The 19,549-nt window shown below is 35.5% G+C and overlaps 1 protein-coding gene across 3 annotated transcripts in view; it reads left to right on the top strand.

Annotated features, from left to right (window-relative positions):
* RPS6KC1 (ribosomal protein S6 kinase C1) overlaps positions 1-19,549 on the top strand; it is a 205,355-nt gene that overhangs the window by 55,543 nt on the left and 130,263 nt on the right. For 2 of the 3 annotated variants that reach the window (XM_081221553.1, XM_081221548.1), the window contains exons 5-6: positions 3,117-3,210; positions 16,040-16,402. In XM_081221553.1, the coding sequence (XP_081077679.1) occupies positions 3,117-3,210; positions 16,040-16,402 (457 nt within the window). The remainder of the gene's footprint in view (positions 1-3,116; positions 3,211-16,039; positions 16,403-19,549) is intronic. The other variant, XM_081221549.1, reaches the window with a different exon arrangement.

Raw genomic sequence — 19,549 nt, 5'->3', positions numbered from 1 at the left:
TGCCTATTCTGGACATGAATGGAATCATACAGTATGTGGCCTTTTGCATCTGACTTGTTTCACATAGCTTAATGTTTTCAAGGTTCATCTGTGTTGTAGCATGTATCAGTACTTAAGTCCTTTTGATGGCTGAATAATATTCCATTAAGTGGATATGAATATACCACATTCTGTGTATCTGTTCATCATCACACTTTACTCTTTCTTTGTATGTCTCATAATTTTATTGTTGAACACAGAAAAATTTGGATAATATAGCAACTCTGTGTTCTAATTTTTTCCCCTGAGGGTTGTTGCCATTGTTTTATTAGTGTGTTCAGTAACATGTCTGTACTAAATCTTTGTAGTCTGTATGGTGTACAGTGTGTGACTGCTAATATCTCTGCTCAGCTTAAAATCTTTATTGTATTTTTAAACCTGGCTAGGTGCCTTGTGTAAGCATAGCTTGGGTCAGCCAGTGATTGGCCTTTGCTTGTACACTTTGTTTCATTATATGCTTCTCCCTTACGCTGATGATTCTTTGTGTGTTTTCAAGGTTCAAGCAGTTTTAAAGTTTGCCCTGGCTTTTGTTTTCCTTTGGGATCTTTTGCATTTCTCTGCATGCGCACCCTCTCATGGTTTACCAGGGATTTGCAGATAGCTTGATCCGTCTCTGGTTTTTCCTGCATGGATAGGTAGAGAACTTATTAAGAACCCTTATGGCCATGTTATTTTTTGGATCTTCCTGCTAAATGTCTGGCTAATGTGCTGGTCCTTTACTTACTACAACTTCATGCTTGCTGAGCCACTGTTCTTGCCATTTCTTTGGCACTAAGATTGCTACTATTATTGGTAACACTTTTTTTGGGGGGGGTACTTTTTTCTGTGCTTAAATCTAAATCATGCCAGCCTCTTCTGCAGGTGAATCTACTTGTTTTTAAGGCTTGTTTTCCCTTGTATAATTACCATGGCAACCCAGCTGGGAGGGAATATGGGAACAACCTCAGGCAAGAATGCCACAGACCCCCACAGTTCTCACCCAGGCTTCTGTGGTTTTATGAGTAGCCACTTATTCATTTGCTTTATGTTTTTGGTTAATTTCCAGAGCTCTGAAATGTAAAATTGTTTTGACAGTTTTCTCTAGTTTCATCATTGCCTTTAGGGGGGCATTTGCTGATTTACCACCGTATTTGGATGTTCTAGCATATCTGAACTCCTTCCCCCCCAGACTGACTCTTCATTAATCAAAACCTTTGAGATGCTGTCTAATAAGAGTTTCTTTTTACTGCATACTCAGAAACACTAAAAGGTTAATGTTTTTGAACTAGAGATTTAAAGTAGAATCGTGTCATATTTTCCTACTACTTCCCTTAAGTTCCTCTAGAACAGTTTTTATTATTTTGTTTCATTAAAGATTTATTCTTTATTATCTATTTTGTATGATATTGTTTATTAAATTAGGTAAGTAAAATTTCTATAGGATTATGAGCTAAAACATTTCTTGCATTCTTCAGTATTTTGTTTTTATCTTATGAGCGAATCTTGTATCAGCTAGTAATAACAAATAAAAATTTGAGTGCTTATTACATTATTCTAAACACTTTACATCTGTGAAATCTTTTAGTCCTAACAACTCTTTGAGTTAGTTATGTAGATATTATTTCCATTTTTATAGATAGGTAACTTAAAGTCACATACCTGGTAGTGGAAGAGGTAGTTAATAGTTGAAAGGCACTTTCTACTATGTGAGATTATACCTAAAATCAAATTTGCCTATTAAAATTCTCAGGAATACTTTTACATTTTCTTAGGGCTTGGTTTGAATATTGTTTAAAGGATGGCTAAGTCTAGAATAGATACTCTTCTTTTTGGAGAAAAATTCAGTTACAATCTGTGATTTGAATATTTTAATAAAAAATAGAATAATGTGATAAAAATTCTTCTAAAAATAATTGATTTCAAAGTTTCAGTTCACTTAAAACTCAGGGAAGTAAAATTTGTTAATTTGAGAGGGACCATTTCAAATTTCTCTTCCTTAAAGATGAACTGGCAGGGAGACTTGATTAGGTAAAGATAGTTGTTAGGGGCAGGGGAAGGATAGTTGTTGAGTTCTTTGTGCTGACACAGAGAGGAAATAGGGGTCTTGTATTTCTCTTGGGTTTTGTTATCCTGGTAATAGTGTTTGGGGGTATAGAACTGTTGGTGGAAGGTAAAAAGAAATATGTTAAAGAGCAGAAGAGCTATTATTTTAATTAGTTGTAGTTATTTAAGGGTTATAAACCTTTATATATGTGATTGGAGCATTCAGTCCATAAAGCCACAGCACAAAATCACACCACACCACTTGCCTGATAGAGCATTCTCTAGTTGCACACAGAGTAAGAGAAAATAATCTTTTCAGGCCTGAATTTTCAAACTTAAATATAGAAATAAAATGATGGTCACATGGATAAATCAGTTTTATATTTATTAAAAATGTATCTTTAATAAAATATCTTAAATTTATTTAGTCTTATGTACATTGCATTCAAATGATTCTCGAATATAAGGCACTTCTCGGATCACTTGAGGTGCTGTGTTGTATGTTGTAGTTTTTAATTTGGTAAAATTAAATGACTTCCTAATGGAGTCCATCATTTATCATTAATTAGAAAGACTAGTGACTACTAAGGATACTGACTAATACCCACCACTTTAGCTGGTGGGCTTTTTCTTTTTCTGCATTTTTTTCTAATGAGTACTTTTGGTAGATTTAAAATAACATGCTTTTATAAAAAGCCACACATTATTAAAAACATTGTAAAATTCTTGTTGAATTTTTAAATAATAGGCTATGTTTTAGAACAGTTTAGGTTTACAGAAAAATTATGCAGAAAGTATAGAGTTTTCCCATAGATTCCCTTTTCTCCCTCACAGTTTCCCCTATTATTAACATCTTTCCTTGGTGTGGTACATTTGTTACATTTGATGAACCAATATTGATATTCCTACTGATTTTTTAAAAGCAGTTGTAATCTAGTTTAATAGATGAACATTTTTGTAATTCTTGTACATAGATGAGATAACCATTGTTCTCATTACTGATTTTTAAAAATACTCATATCGACAATGAAGCACAGTTACTTTGGTCTTTTTAGGGTGGAATAATCAATGATGGTTCTGAATTGATTGGTCCCGTTGAAGCTTATTCGGATTCCCTCACTGATAGCTTTCCTGAATGTACTACAGAAGGTAAGAGATATAAATTTTTTTTTTCATTTCAGTGGTTTTGATTGTGACAGACTATAAATCATAGTTACATTGCCAAAATTAGGTGGATATAGGAATTTGAGAGTATTTCACTAATTCTAAGATACTTTTTTTCCCTCATGTTTTAACATCACTGATATTGAGTACATAATACTGGGTTGATGATATCTTACATTTAATAGACAGCTTTTTTCTTTCTTAGTGATGTATAAAATAATGATGTGTCCTGTAATTAATGGCTTCTTAGATTTGATGAAATGTGGTATAATGAGTGTTCAGAATTTGTGTTGTCTAGTATAAGAATGCCTTGCTAAAGTTTATTTAGCAGCATCTGACTATCAGACAATTAATTTCAAGACTGGCTTTAAAAGTTTAGTCATGTACCAGAAAGAATAAATCTAAGGCAGTTTTAGTGTTTTTGATATATTTTATAATAACATGAGTCTAAACCAAAGCAATTTTTGTACTTTTAATCACTTTAATTCAAGAATGCTTAATCTCGTTTTATTCCTCTATTAAGCCATCTTTGAATTTTTATGAAGATTTAAAATATATATTTTGGTCTTTGAATTTCCTTAGCTAGTTTTCTTCCAGAAAATATTTTGGAATTAAAAAAGAGAGAGACTTAGGGACAGGGTGGGGAGAGTCTTTAAAAATAGGTAATTAGATTTGTTTGAGATGGTTTAGGTTTGGTTTATATAAAAGAAAAATCATAGACTAGATAATATTTCTTGATCTCTTTCATGAGTAAGAATTTATGGTAGAGGAGAATGGTGTATGACTCTAACATGGGAGGTAGCCATGATCTCATTGTAGTGATGTTTTTGTGGGGATGTATACTGATGTCATACAGTGACAGACATATTGACATAGATCTATTGCAGTAATTCCCATCATGTTTTGGTAGGAACAACAAGTTCCCATCCATTGTGTGGGCTGATGCACTTAAAATTTATTTTTCTTTTGGTGGTACCACATTGAGAAGTGATTAGCTTTTCTTATTTTTCACGATGGCTCGCATTGACTTAAAAGCGCAGTCCATTAACTTACACCTACTGTTCTGTGAAATGTATGGGGGACCTTAGGCCCAGGGGTCTCCCTTGGGTCCTCAGTATCTTTGACTCCATCCTGAATCAGCTAAGGTCATAGAAAAACACTGTTGATAGTAATTTTATTTTATAGTCCATCAGGTTTGTTGGGAAAAAAAAATCTATTCTCCACGACCTATTTTGATCTGAGATCCTTGCTAGGCTTTGGAAAATCTAATCACTGCTTGAGATCCTAAGGTGACTCTGTTTCTAGAACTAGTTTCCTTGGAGGGTGACTTTTCTGGGATAACCTGATCTGGGTGTTGCCTCAGAGCTACACTCCTACTCCTGAGAAAGAGGGAGAGGGCATTTTCTGCTTGTAAATGTGCTGATTTGGTGATGTCCAAGAGAGGACAAGTAGGAGAGTTAGAAAGATTTGTGGGAGAGTATTCAGTGAGGAGTACAGTTCTTGAAAATTACAGAATGTTTCTTTTCTCTCTCTCTTTTTTTTTTTTTTTTGCGGTACGTGGGCCTCTCACTGTTGTGGCCTCTCCCGTTGTGGAGCACAGGCTCCGGACGCGCAGGCTCAGCGGCCATGGCTCACGGGCCCAGCCGCTCCATGGCATGTGGGATCTTCCTGGACCGGGGCACGAACCCGTGTCCCCTGCATTGGCAGGCGGACTCTCAACCACTGTGCCACCAGGGAAGCCCTCTCTTTGTTTTTTGATACAGAAATTGAAAGGTATTTGATTTGGGGATGGTTATATTCTTTGATATCCTTGATAAGTCTTTATTACCTAGGTAGGAGTCAACCATGGTGAGAGAAGGGTGTCCCAGAAGCCTATTTGAGTATAAGGTAATCAGGGATGTGAGTGGTGCAGAGGTCTTTTGCCTTAGTTTAGGAGAGAAGGGGAGGAGCATTATTATTAGGATGACTTTCCTTGGGATGGTGTTGTAAAATGTGGAAGCTGTTCGGAATAAAAAGGTATTGATATTAAAGGAGATATAACCTAAGGTAGATTATAGCTCTAACTTTATAAGCTAGGGGGAGCTTATAATTTATTGTCCAAACTGAGACACTTCTGAGAATTAAAGAAGATGCTACTGTACTTTTTGTATGCCAAGACAACAAGCATAAACCAACAAGCTAGGCAAACTGGGTGAATGGGCCACCCTACCTACAGCAGAGGTAGAGTATATTTGTTTCAGGGTTTATCTTTGACGTTTCAAAAAGATGAGTTTTCCTTGGAAGCAGTTATCATTTAGGAATATGCTTTTATGAAGGAAATTGGGGGCAACATTTCTGTTAAAAACACAGAAAAAGACTTAATGGTACCTAAAAGTAATACTTAAATTTTATCCTTTCAGTGCATAGTTTAGTTTTCTAACTATATTACCATCTCTAAAACACACTGTGATCCTTGAAGAATGAAAAACATGGAACTGGAAATGCTGTTAATGTTCATGTTTTTTACCCCCTCCCTTTAAAAGCCTCTATGCCTGGCTAATTAATCCTGCTGAAAGATACCTGTTGACAAATACAGCTTGGAGTGTTAGACAACTTGCAAATTCATTGTTATTTGAGAGGAAAAATGACTTTTAAATATCATGAGATTGTCTGGCATACTAGCCAAGTGGAAGATTTACTTTCATACCAAAAGGTGTGCAAACCACAGAGACAAACAAGGGAGAGGGCCTCTAGTAGGAAAAGAGCAGGGAAAGCTGGCAGCCAGCCAAGCCCCACAGGTATGCAGTGAAATGGAAGGTTGTAGAGGGATTGTGGTGGCACACACTTGAGATCTGAATTCAGAGCCAAAATATGAGGAGGTGATTTACTCCGTAACAGCTCCTCTGAGTGTAGTGTTTTAAACCGTGTTTTGAAGGTGGATTCATTTTTCATACTTGTGATTTAGTTTGCCAGTGGAATGGACCAGAAGGGCAAATCTTAATATATAGTCTGCTGTGCCAAGGTCCTTCAGTTAGAGTGACAGAGAACATATGTAGCGGCTAAGTGATCATCATTTTTATTAGTACCATAAAATGCAATCAACAGGTCTTACTTAATTTACCTTGAAAGAAAGTTTTCTAAGGAAAATGTAAAGAATTAGGTTAGTGGATTTAAAAAAAATTTCATTATTTTATAGTATAGTATGATAGAGGAAACCTCTTTAAGGTTTCATAAAACCAATAATTTGGTGATTAACTGCTAAATGTATTTTATCTGATATGAAATTGAAAATTATAAAATTATTCTGTAGGTTTTTAGATAAAATGTTAATGTTGTTTTATGTTTTTAAAATGAAATGCTGGTTGCTCTTTATCTCCTTTGTTCAGTGAAATTAAACTATATTTTCTCAAAGATGAAAGAAGATTTAATTGATTGTTAACATCTTATTTCCTTTTTAAAATTCCATCTTTTTATTGAATTAAACTTAGCTATAAAGTTACTGTGACATTAGTGGAAACTTGGCCAAAATGGTGCATGGGAATTGAGCTTCTTGGTATGTTTCTCTCATCTGTTGGCCTGTTGGAAGGATGTAGGTTGCTTTACTGCCATGTTGGCCTTGGTATTGGAGCCTTTGATGTTGGTATAAGCTCATCTGGTAAACTGTGTCATTTCCTCTTCCTAGTACATTACTTGACTTCTTTTGCAGTTTTGGGAGGGACATTTTCCAGGTGTATGCAGCGAATAAGAGAAAATAATTAGGTGATCATAACCACAAATACAAATGGAGAGATCCGCTTTTTATATGTAGCATATCTTTAAGAAGAAATATTCTTAAATGTCTCCTGGAGTAGTCAAATTTACCTTTTTTTTCTCTTTTTGCCTGTAAGTTGTGGAGTAAGAGCTCCCTAAGTGCTCATTGTAACAATTGTAGACACAAGAAAGGATCTGTTAAGCGGTCTTGAATTAACTGTTTTTAGAGTAAATGAGATGTATATTTTGAGAATAGCATCTATTGCTAGTCTATGTAAGGGACCTCTTAAAATCACTTTCAGTTCAAGATTTGTGTATTTATTTGGTGGCAGGGTAGTAATTCTTTCTATTATGTAGGTAAGTACAAAGATGACAAAATATAGAAAGCCTAATTAAAAGTAATTTAAATTTAAAGTAGAATTTAGTGCAAATGTCCGCTAGGTGGCACCATGAGAACTGTAAATCTTGTTACTGGGCTAATTCTAGGCCCTCCTGTATTACTTTCGAGTGTGCTTATTCAGTTTGAAGTTCCTTTTTCTCTTAAGTGCTTATCTATCTACTTAACTGTTATTCACTGTCCATTATTAGTTGAATTTCCTTTGGTGGAAAAGTTTAAAATAAATAGGAAAAAAAAGAATAAGTTATTCTCACGATAAGCACAAATGAGAATGTGTCATTGTGGTTATGTGTGCATTATAAAACAAATGACACAAATTATAAGTATTGACCCTTAACAACTCTAGGGCTATTGAGGATAACGTTGGATATTAAGAGTTTAGCAGTTGGGTGGGGCAAATAAAAAATTCATGATATTAATATGTTGTGGGAATGGGTTTTAGAATAGAAGGAAAATTGGGAATGATATAGGTAAATCTCTTATCTTACAATTAAAAACTGGAATTTCAGAGAAATTAAGCCAGGTGCCTAAGGCAGTCACGGCACTCCAGATATTTAATAGCAATCACAGAACTCTATTTTGAAATGAGATTTAATTTTATGTAGGGGAAGGCAGTGAGAATACATATTTGGTATAGAAAGCTCAGTGTAAGTTACTTATGTGCTGGTAACAGGTTTGATTTGCAGAGTAGATTATGGAGACTAGCAGCAAAAAAAGTTCATTAGGTAGAAATGGAAGCGAACTCGTAGGTCTTTGTTGTTCATGATAAGGTAGGGTTACAACAGTAAAGTAACAATTAGGGTTGTAATTGTGATTGATTTATTGTTTTATGAGTTTACTCTATTTTTTAAGCAAATATGCAGTAGATATTCTGATGTTCTTTTTATAAAATTTCAATGGTGAAGCAAAGACATGTATCGAGGACATTATAAAAATGTGAAACGTCAAAGGAATGGTTCTTTTTAGTAACAATAGCTATTATTGAATGATGATTTGGTAATCAAGTACAGACTTTTTTTTTGTGGGTGTTTTTATTTTTAAAATTTTAATTAATTAATTAATTTATTTTTACATCTTTATTGGAGTATAATTGCTTTACAGTGGTGTGTTAGTTTCTGCTGTATAACAAAGTGAATCAGCTATACATATACATGTATCCCCATATCCCCTCCCTCTTGCCTTTGCCTCCCACCCTCCCTATCCCACCCCTCTAGGTGGTCACAGAGCACTGAGCTGATCTCCCTGTGCTAGGCAGCTGCTTCCCACTAGCTATCTATTTTACATTTAGTAGTATATATAAGTCCATGCCACTCTCTTACTTCGTCCCAGTTTACCCTTCCCCCTCCCCGTGTCCTCAAGATCATTCTCTACGTCTGCATCTTTATTCAAGTACAGGAATCTTGACTAACATTAACTTCTAGGTTTAGGTATTCACTTAAAATCATATTTATAAGGGCTCGTTTCTTAATGGAGATTGATATGTATGTCTTCTACCTCAGGGTGACCTTTGTTCTGCTCGCTAGAAATCTTGCTTTGTGTGTGAAGCTTGAGTCATTGCTACTGGGAAAAGTAGAAATTCCCTTTCATTGACGATGGCAATATTTGAACCTCAGGGCTCAGTGAAAGCTATCAGCTAATAATAATGAGGCCATGTATTTTATATATAGTTGGCTATGAGAGACCACCTGTTGTTCTAAAGGAAACTGATCTCTTTTTTGCAGATGGTCTTCAAATACAGATTTCTGATAGCTTATAGTATAAAGATTTATTCTATGGCAACTCAACCTTTTCCCCGGTGCCTGTCTTTCAGAGACGGTGTCCTAGACAGATTACACTACACTGCCCTACTCTGAGCAGTTCAAAGCACAGAAGGTGAGGGTAGGTAGGTGAACTGTTGTAGCTGCTTTTTAACCAGTCGCCTGGGGCCCTCTAATAGCCCTGAGACTTGAATCTCTGTGATATGAACCTGGAGGCAGAACGCTTTCATAGAACCTTTGACTCCCCTCCACCCCCCACCCTTTCCAAAAAAGGCTTAGGTTTTTGACTTGATGGTGTTGGTAAAGGATGCACCTTTTACTCTCATGATGGCCCAGAGGGCCCTTTAAACATGGATTGACTTCAAGTTGGTTTAACTTATGACAAATAGTCTCTGTATTGTCAGTTGTTGCCCTGCCTTATCCACAGTGTTCTTCCTACTCACCTTAACTGAGAACCTCTTGCTTGCTTGCAGCTCTCTTTATCTTACTTGTTAACTTTCTGGGTTTCAGGGAGCTAGTGTCCATTTCATGTGATATTTATATGTGTAGCTTTGTAAAAAACAGATTAAATGACAGGACTGTGATGTCAAGGAGTTGAGCAAGCACTGTATTAAGTCGATTTATTAAGGACATAGGATGAATAAACTAGGTACTGAGTATTTGCATACCTCTATCTATATTTTTATATTCATTGTTGAGGTGGTAGACGGGGAGTGTTCTTCCTGAGCTGGTTGGGGAATTCCCTTCGTTGAGAAGAAGGGAAGGTAGAAATTGCTTCAATATGGAAGAGAAACATAGTAGATAATACTAGATTAGTTGCAGTGTATGGTTGAGGAAATACGATAGGGTTAGGTTTTTCAGGTATATTAGGATGCATCTTAAGAGGAGAATTAAAGGAAGAAAATAAGCAAGGAAGAAGTGTCAGGGGTTAGTCTGCTTTATACAGATCTGTCTTTATAATCATGTCTGCCTTCTCTCTTAAGTGATGTTTCTTGGCACTGGCTGCTGGCCATGATTCACACAGGCCTACATTTTATAAATTATGTCTGTATAACATATCTTTATTTACAAACAAATCCCCAGTTTTAGCTCTTACAAACAAATTCCCAGTTATATCTTCTTTGATATCTTTCACATACAGAGCCTTAAGGACTTGTCATACACATACAGCAAACCTGTAGTCCCAGCATACAGAGAAAAGTACTGTTAATGTTTAGTGTACCTTCCTAGACGTTTTTTCTGTGTTTGTTGTTTTAAACTAGAATTATAGTATATATATACTGCTTTGCAGTTTGTTGTTTTTGATTAATAGAGCATGAATACTTTAGCATTAAATATTCTTCTATAACATAATTTTTAATAACTGTAATATTTTATCATAAGGATGTGCCATAATCTCCTATCATTAGAATTTGTTATTTCCAATTGCACTAATTTTTGTGATGTATATTCTTATGTATGGACCTTTTTTTCACATCTCTGTTTATTTCTGGTATAAATTGCTGAATTTTTGGGCCAAAGATACCAGCATGTTTTGCATCTGGTATGCATTGCCAAATTGTCCTCCAAAAAGGTTAAACCAGAACAAGTCTTTTTGTTTCCTTTTGCTTCTCCTGTTTAGGCTAAAAAATTTCCTCTTCCTAACCTGCTAGTTTTTATGTTCGCTTATTTTGAAACATCCCTCCTTTATAGGTGGATGGCCCTAGAGTCTGTCATACAGAGTGAAGTAAGTCAGAAAGAGAAAAACAAATACCGTATGCTAACGCACATATATGGAATCTAAAAAAAATATATATATATAGTACTGATGAACCTAGTGGCAGGGCAGGAATAAAGACGCAGACATAGAGAATGGACTTGAGGACACAGGGTGGGGAGGGGGAAGCTGGGGCAAAGTGAGAGTAGCAGTGACATATATACACTACCAAATGTAAAATAGATAGCTAGTGGGAAGCTGCTGCATAGCACAGGGAGATCAGCTCTGTGCTTTGTGACCACCTAGAGGGGCGGGATAGGGAGGGTGGGAGGGAGGCTCAAGAGGGAGGGGATATGGGGATATATGTATGCATATGGATGATTCACTTTGTTGTACAACAGAAACTCACACAGCATTGTGAAGCAATTATACTCCAATAAAGATCTATTAAAAAAAAAAGGAACACTCATTTAGAATTAGGTAGAATTTGAAAAGGAAACAATTTGTATAGAATATTTATTTATTACTTTATTTTACTATCTGACTTTCTCCCTAGGTGTTTTGGTGGTCTTACTTTTCTGATCTAATTTCATTTAATCATAATTTCCTTTGCTAATAAAATAAGGTTGGAAAAGTAAGAGGAAATATGACTATGTGACTAGATGTTTATGGTCAAAAGCCAAGAAACTGAATACACATAACTTTACCCTCTTACCCTTTGGTATTATTGTTCTTGTTAGAAAGGAAAATCAGGCAAAGCATGAAACAGTACAATGTGATAGATGATGTGGAGGTTATAGTGACAAGACATCGGAGCAGACAAAAGATCTATAACATTTCCTTTGTTTTGTGATTAGCTGTATAAACAACATTGTTTTTCTTTGTCTGTTTATTAATTTCAATGGACCAGGTTATATAATGATAACTATTTAAGGAAATAAACTTGTATGGAATATATAAAATATTTAAAAATTATTTTAAAAAATCTCTTGTAAAGTTTATATATTGCTCAGAGCAGTGGATAAATAATTTTGTAGATTGCTATAAAGAGATTTTGATTTTAAGTGCTGTCTATACAGTTGAAATGTTAGAGAATTGAAAAGATTTCCACTAGGTCCAGTGAATTTCATCTGATATTGTGGATTTAATGAAATCTGTTGCTTTTAGGGAACAAAATTAGTACTTTATGAGCATTCTAAGGATTTAAAAAACCCCCAAAATCCCTGAAAACAGGATATATTGACAAAGTGCCAAAGTAGTGTCTAAAGCTGATTTGAAATTTGAGCTTAGCTGCCAGTAAACGTTTTTACCCTAACTTACTTTATTCCGTATGAAGTAAGCAATTTGAGTCTGTAATAGGGGTTGACAAACTGTGTCCCATGGGCCAAGTCTGGCCTGCCACCTGTTTTTATGACCTACAAGCTAAAAATGGGTTTTACATTTTTAAATGGTTGACAGAATTCAAAAGAATATTATTTTGTGGCATGTGAAAATTATATGGAATTCAAATTTCAACATCCATAGAAGAAGTTTTATTGGAACACAGGCACACTTTTCACGTAGGCATTGTCTGTGGCTGCTTTTATGCTACAACAACAGTGTTGATTAGTTGTGACTGAGGTCATATGGCCCACAAAGCCTAAAATAGTCACCCTGTGGCCCTCAGAAAAAAAGTTTGCTGATCCCTGATCTAGAATTGTACACTCAAATCCACCTTTAATTTTGACTTAGTGTATGATCCTGGGGAGATCATTTTCTTCTTAATATATTTTCCTTTATGAGAAACTTGGCAGTCAGTATTCAATGGAGATGCAGATCTCATAGTTGTTCCCAGACCTAAGTTTTGCTTAACCCTATTGTCAATCTTATTTAATGATATAAATCAGTGGCTCTCAAAGTATGGTCTTCAGACCTCTGGGTATTCCTGAGATGTTTTGCAGGGGATGCTCAAGGCAGAAACTATTTTCATAATAATCTAGGAAATTATTTGCTGTTTCCACTCTGCTGACATTTGATGATCCAAAAACAATGGTGGATAAAACTGATGTACTTGAGCATGAATCAAGACAGTGATACGAGACTGTAACAGTAATTGTTGCACATACTTGCAGTAATACCAATGGTAGTTTCACATAGGAATAAAGCCTTGATAAAGCAGTAAAAACTGTTAATTTTATTAAATCTCAACCCTTGGGTACATGTCTTCTTGGTATTCTGTGTGATGACATGGAAGTATACATAAAACACTTTGCGTGCTGAACTACCATGGTTGCCTTGAGAAAAAGCACGTTTGCAATTGTTTGAGCCATAAACTAGCTACTTTTTCCCTGGGACCCCATTTTTGTTTGAAAGAATGATTGACATACAAACTATCATTATTCAGACTTGGGTATTTAGCAAATGTTTTTTTTTGAAAATCAATGAAGTGAGCTGACACTTCAAGGAAAACAGCTAACAGTATTTGTCGCCAAATACTGATAAAATTCTAGTTTTCAGTCCCAAATTAGAATTTTGGAGAACCTGTATCAGCCACTTTGAGTAAAACAGCTAACAGTATTTGTTGCCAAATACTGATAAAATTCTAGTTTTCAGTCCCAAATTAGAATTTTGGAGAATCTGTATCAGCCACTTTGAGCCTGACAGTTTCCAATACTTAAAGAATTTCTGATGATGTTGGTGGTGGTAAGTAGCAAATATGATTTTCTTGGAGATATTGTAATAGTGAAATTTGTCACCATTTGGAGGATCTATGTAACTCAGGGAACTAATATTTTCAAAATGACCAGGGTGTGATGTTACAAACTCATGCAAGATAAAAGATTCATTCAGTGTGTAAGACAGACCTGTGGATTTGAATGTAACAGAAACAGAAATTACATTGATAGAAATTTATATTCCACATGTAAACTAACCTTTAAGAAACTACTGTTTGTTAAGTTTTCTGGTAGTATCAAAAAATAGCCATAATTATTTGAAAAGGCTATTAAAATATTCACCCCATTTTCAGTTACTTACCCATGTGACATTTTCTTCAAACTTTTGAACCAGAAAAATATCTGACGACAGACTGAGTGCAGAATTAGTCATGAGACTCCAGCCATCTTCTGTTAACAAGATTTGCAAAAATGTAACACAATGGCACTTCTTAGTTATTTTTATAAAAATTATGTTGGGACTTCCCTGGTGGCACAGTGGTTAAGAATCCACCTGCCAGTGCAGGGGACACGAGTTTGAGCCCTGGTCAGGGAAGATCCCACATGATACGGAGCAGCTAAGCCCATGCGCCGCAACTACTGAGCCTGTGCTCTAGAGCCTGTGAGCCACAACTACTGAGCCTGCGTGCCACAACTACTGAAGCCCGCGCGCCTAGAGCCCGTGCTCCGCAACAAGAGAAACCACCTCAATGAGAAGACCGCACACCACAACGAAGAATAGCCACTGCTTGGCACAACTAGAGAAAGCCAGTGTGCAGCAACGAAGACCCAACACACCCAAAAATAAACTAAAAAAAAACAAACAAACTTGAAATGATAAAAAGGTCCTGTAACAGGAGAATGAATGAACAAAAAAAAAAAAAAGGAAAAAACAGTATGTTAACATGTAATGGGCTTTCGTGTTTAAAAAACTAGTTTTAGTGTTTAAAAAAATTCAGTCTGTTTTTAAAATATCAAGATTGGTAAATATTTACAGATACAATCCATATAAACAAAAGCTCTTTGAGGTTCTTAATCATTTTTAAAAATGTAAAGGGAGGTCCTAAGACCAGAAAGTTTAATAACTGTTGTTGTATTTCAAGCTCAGTTACCATGAAGTCAGTTATATGAAATGGAAGAAGTAATTTTCATTGCTTAAATGTTTCAGTAGCACCCATTATTCATTTTATGTCAGAAAACTAAGATGCAAATACAGACCAAAGATTCCTCCAAAAGCTTGTGGAAGAGGCTGAAATGTAAATTTCGAAATACTTCAGTTAAAAAAAACTGTAAGTGGCATACATTTTCCAGATATGGATGGTTACTTAAAAGCACACCTCTGGGGCTTCCCTGGTGGCGCAGTGGTTGAGAGTCCGCCTGCCGATGCAGGGGATGCGGGTTCGTGCCCCGGTCTGGGAAGATACCACATGCCGCGGAGCGGCTGGGCGCGTGAGCCATGGCCACTGAGCCTGCGCTTCCGGAGCCTGTGCTCCGCAACGGGAGAGGCCATAGCAGTGAGAGGCCCGCGTACCGCAAAAAAAAAACAAAACAAAACAAAAAAAAACACACCTCTGAGGGTTAATTATTATGTAATTGCTATAATAGTTATAATTTAATGATAGCCTGTTATATCCATTAACTCTTTTCCTCATTTAAAGCCCTGCATGATAAGTTATATTATTAAGTAACTTGCTGTTGGTCACACAGTAAGTTTTAAAGAACGGGGATCCAGGCACTTCTTTTCTGTCTTACTCTAAAGCTCTTACTCTTCCTTTTATCATAATGCTGTTGTTCACAGCAGCTGTATATACAAGCATCAGCCTTCTATAAATAGTTTATGAGATCTTGTGGTAAGGGCTCTTTTTGACAGCAAGGCTAGATAGACTTGTCTCAGTTTTAGTTTGATGATTAAGGCAAGGAGACTTGACTTCTAGAGCTGTAGGGAGACAGTGCAAAAATGAATGAACTAAGAAAGAGAAAAACAAATATTGTATAGTAACACATATATTTGGAATCTAAAACAAAAAATGGTTCTGATGAACCTAGGGGCAGGACAGGAATAAAGACGTGGATGTAGAGAATGGACTTGAGGACACGGGGAGGGGGAGGGGTAAGATGGGGCGAAGTGAGAGAGTTGCATTGACACTACTACCAAATGTAAAATAGAGAGCTAGTGGAAAGCAGCCACATAGCATAGGGAGATCAGCTCGGTGCTTTGTGACCACCTAGATGGGTGGGATAGGGAAGGTGGGAGGAAGACGCAAGAGGGAGGGGATATGGGGATATATGTATATGTATAGCTGATTCACTTTGTTATACAGCAGAAACTAACAGAACATTGTAAAGCAATTATATTCCAATAAAGATGTTAAAAAAAAATGAACTAAGCTGAAACAAAGTGCTAGACACTGACTTCCATCAGTAAATTACACCCTTCCTGGTTGACATAGGTAGTATGAAAAAATGAATAGTCAGTATGATTTGTATTCTTTTGGCTGATTCTCAGTTTAATATCTGTTTACTGTTGTGATCATATTTCTAGGCTTCTCCAGTGACAGTGATCTAATATCTCTTACTGTTGATGTGGATTCTCTTGCTGAGTTGGATGATGGAATGGCTTCCAATCAAAATTCTCCCATTAGAACTTTTGGTCTCAGTCTTTCTTCGGATTCTTCAGCACTAGGGGCTGTTGCTTCTGACAGTGAACAGAGTAAAACAGAAGAAGAACGGGAAAGTCGTGGCCTCTTTCCTGGCAGTTTAAAATCCAAGCTTGGCAAGAGAGATTATTTGGAGAAAGCAGGAGAATTAATAAAGCTGGCTTTAAAAAAGGAAGAAGAAGATGACTATGAAGCTGCTTCTGATTTTTATAGGAAGGGAGTTGATTTACTCCTAGAAGGTGTTCAAGGTACAGTTTTATCTGTATTAATGTATTTTGGCATGTTCTTGTTTTGGTATCAGGGGAAGAAAAAGTATGTGATGTATAACTGTTGCTTGTATAATCCTATGTAAAAACAAGACTGAAAAGGAGAAATTACTGGAGATTAAATGACTTAAATATGGACATATACTTTTAGTTACATGAAATGGAGGACAGTATCAGAGATACTTAAGTTCTGCTTTGATCAATTAATCAACAAAAACAATTTAAAAAAATTGAAGGCTCTAAGTCTTTTGTATGAATAATAATGTTTTTTTCTGACATGTTCACCAGCCTTCACCAATCTCAGGAGTATTCATAGAGATTCTTTAGTACATCTACTCTCGGCCCGAAGAGACAAGACGAAATGAGCTTTTAAACTGAGAGTGTAAAGCGTTCTTGGATTTGCCTACTATTCTGTTTTTGTTAGTTGTGATAAATTCTCAGCTAATTAATGTGGGTGATATGGGACATGTAGAGCTGCATGTTGCTGAATGTCTGTAAGTAGAACTTAGTGTTTTATTTACTTATTTTTAAGCGTCAGTTTTTATCATTTGCCTTTTTTTTTATGGAAGCAGATTGAAGCATACTTCAACTCGTTACCTGACTTTCTGGACACAATAATCAAAGGTTGATAGGACCTTCTTCCAGTGGTTTTCTGTCCAGAAAATCATCATCGTCATTGTTGTTTTGTGGTCTTTGACTTGTTAGTAACATTTAGATTACCACGGTCTCCTGGATTACTAATATTTTTTTACTACAGTACTCCCACCCTCACTATGCCTGGTGTCCTATAGTCTAGAAGACTTCTGTTTACTCTTCCTAGAGTATAAACTTTCCATCTTCTAATTTAGATGAATACTTGGCTGTATAGAGTGGAAGAGGGAGTGTGTGTAATAGTGTCCTAATTACTTCTTAACCAGGATTTTGATGAATTCTCTTGTTTTTAGCCTTCACACTCAACTTCCACAGCTACCTAAAACCACTAGTTCCTGAAATTTTGGACAGATTTAAAGTGCTAAAGTTAAAGTTATATTATTAAGTAACTTGCTGTTGGTCACACAGTAAGTCAAGCAGCTTCCTTGAGTTGCCCAAGTCAATAACCACTCAACCATCTACTTTTTAGCTTCTAAAATTTTGTTGCTGCTATTTTCTCTCTCAGTTTCTTTGTTCTTACAGGGTTTTGCCTTAAAAATAATTTTTTTTTTTACTGCCACATTAATGGAACTTCAGGAGGGAGCATCTCTTATGGTTTGATTGATATATCATTTTGATATAAATTTTTGTTTTTCAAATAGTTTCATAGTCTTTTGCGGTTTTTTTTGTCTGCTAGTGGAGCATTTTGGTAATGATCTACTCATTTTTCTTCTTTGTCTTAAATTTCATTTGGGGTTGGGAGTTTAAAATGGGGATGAGTTCCAAACAGTTGGCTCTGATATTTTGCCCTTTTCTTTCTATATACTTTTGTGCTAAAACACAAAATTGATATATATTGATATAAAACACATCAGTGTGATACTTTTCTGTCTAAAAGTTACTTGCATTTAACCTTAGAACACTTCATAATGTTACCACCTGATGGCACCAGAAAAATAAAAATCTTTGCTTCAAAATGAGAATTAGGGATGCATGTCAGCAAATAACAAAAAAAAGTACATAATTTAGTTAGTTACTTTGTGATTATGGTGGTGAATTATTTCTCCACTGGAACTTGATATCAAACCTACTAAACCTCTAGCTTAAGGAGTGTTACTATTTAAACATATTTGTCCTATTTAACTTATGCTTGTTTCTCTGAAACCACAATCTCCAGTTCTGCCTGGATTAGTTTTTGTGGTTAATATCAAATCTAAAAAGTTATAATCAACTAATTGCTTGTAACCTTCTATTGTTTATTCATAATGTGATCAATTTTATTCATACAAACTGTGGGAACCACAATCACAGAATTCTAATTTTAACCAAAATGTAAAATAGCTTCTGTTTGAGGCCCATGGTTATGCATTTAACTACTTGTTAAATGTAATGTCAGGGCAGTGCTTCTAGTCTGTGGATTCTGTTTAAAAGTATACCAGTCACCACACATGGACATTATTTTTAAAAAATGTTTTCTCCAGTTCTACTGAGATATAATTGACATATGACATTGTATTAAAGGTGTACAACATAATGATTTGATATATGTATATATTGTGAAGTGATTACTGCAGTAAGTTTAGTTAACATACATTACCTCACATAGTTGTAAATTTTTTTTTTCTGGTGATGAGAGCTTTTAAAATCTATTCCGTTAGCAACTTTCAAATATACAATACAGTTGTTAATTATAGTCACCATGTTGTATGTCACATCCCCTGGATTTATTAATCTTATAAATGGAAGTTTGTATTTTTTGATCACCTTCACCCCTTGCCTCTGGCAACCACCAGTCTTTTCTCTGTTTCTATGAGTTTGGTTCTTTTTAGATTCCACATATAAGTGAGATCATATGGTATTTGTCTTTCTCTGACTCACTTCACTTAGCATAGTACCCTGAAAAATTTCTTTCTTTTCTATGGTTGAATAATATTCCATTGTATATATACACCACATTTTCTTTATTCATTTGTTGATGGACACTTAGGTTGATTCATGTCTTGGCTATTGTAAATAATGCTGCAACGAACATGGAGGTGCAAATATATCTTTGAGGTAGTGATTTTGTATCCTTCGGATGTATACCTGGAAGTGGAATTGCTCAATCATGTGGTAGTTCTATTTTTAACTTTTTGAGGAACATCCATATTGTTTTCCATAGTGGCTGCACCAATCTACATTCCCACCAACAGTGCACAAGAGTTCACTTTTCTCCATATCCTTGATAACATTTTTTTGTTGTCCCTTTGATGGCAACCATTCTGACAGGTGTGAGGTGATATCTCATTGTGGTTTTGATTTGGGTTTCCCTTATGATGAGTGATGTTAAGTACCTTTTCATATACCTTTTAAGCATGTCTTCTTTGGGAAAATGTCTGTTCACTTCCTCTGACTATTTTTTAATCTGATTAATTTTTTTCCTCTATTGAATTGTGAGAATTTTGTGTGTATTTTGGATATTAACTTCTTATCAGATGTATAATTTGCAAATATTTCTCA

The sequence above is a fragment of the Mesoplodon bidens genome (assembly GCF_964165515.1).
Source record: "Mesoplodon bidens genome assembly, chromosome: 2".
NCBI classification, from domain to species: domain Eukaryota; kingdom Metazoa; phylum Chordata; class Mammalia; order Artiodactyla; family Ziphiidae; genus Mesoplodon; species Mesoplodon bidens.
The sequence above is the reverse complement of the archived record's forward strand: the minus strand, read 5'-3'. Positions and strand labels throughout refer to the sequence as shown.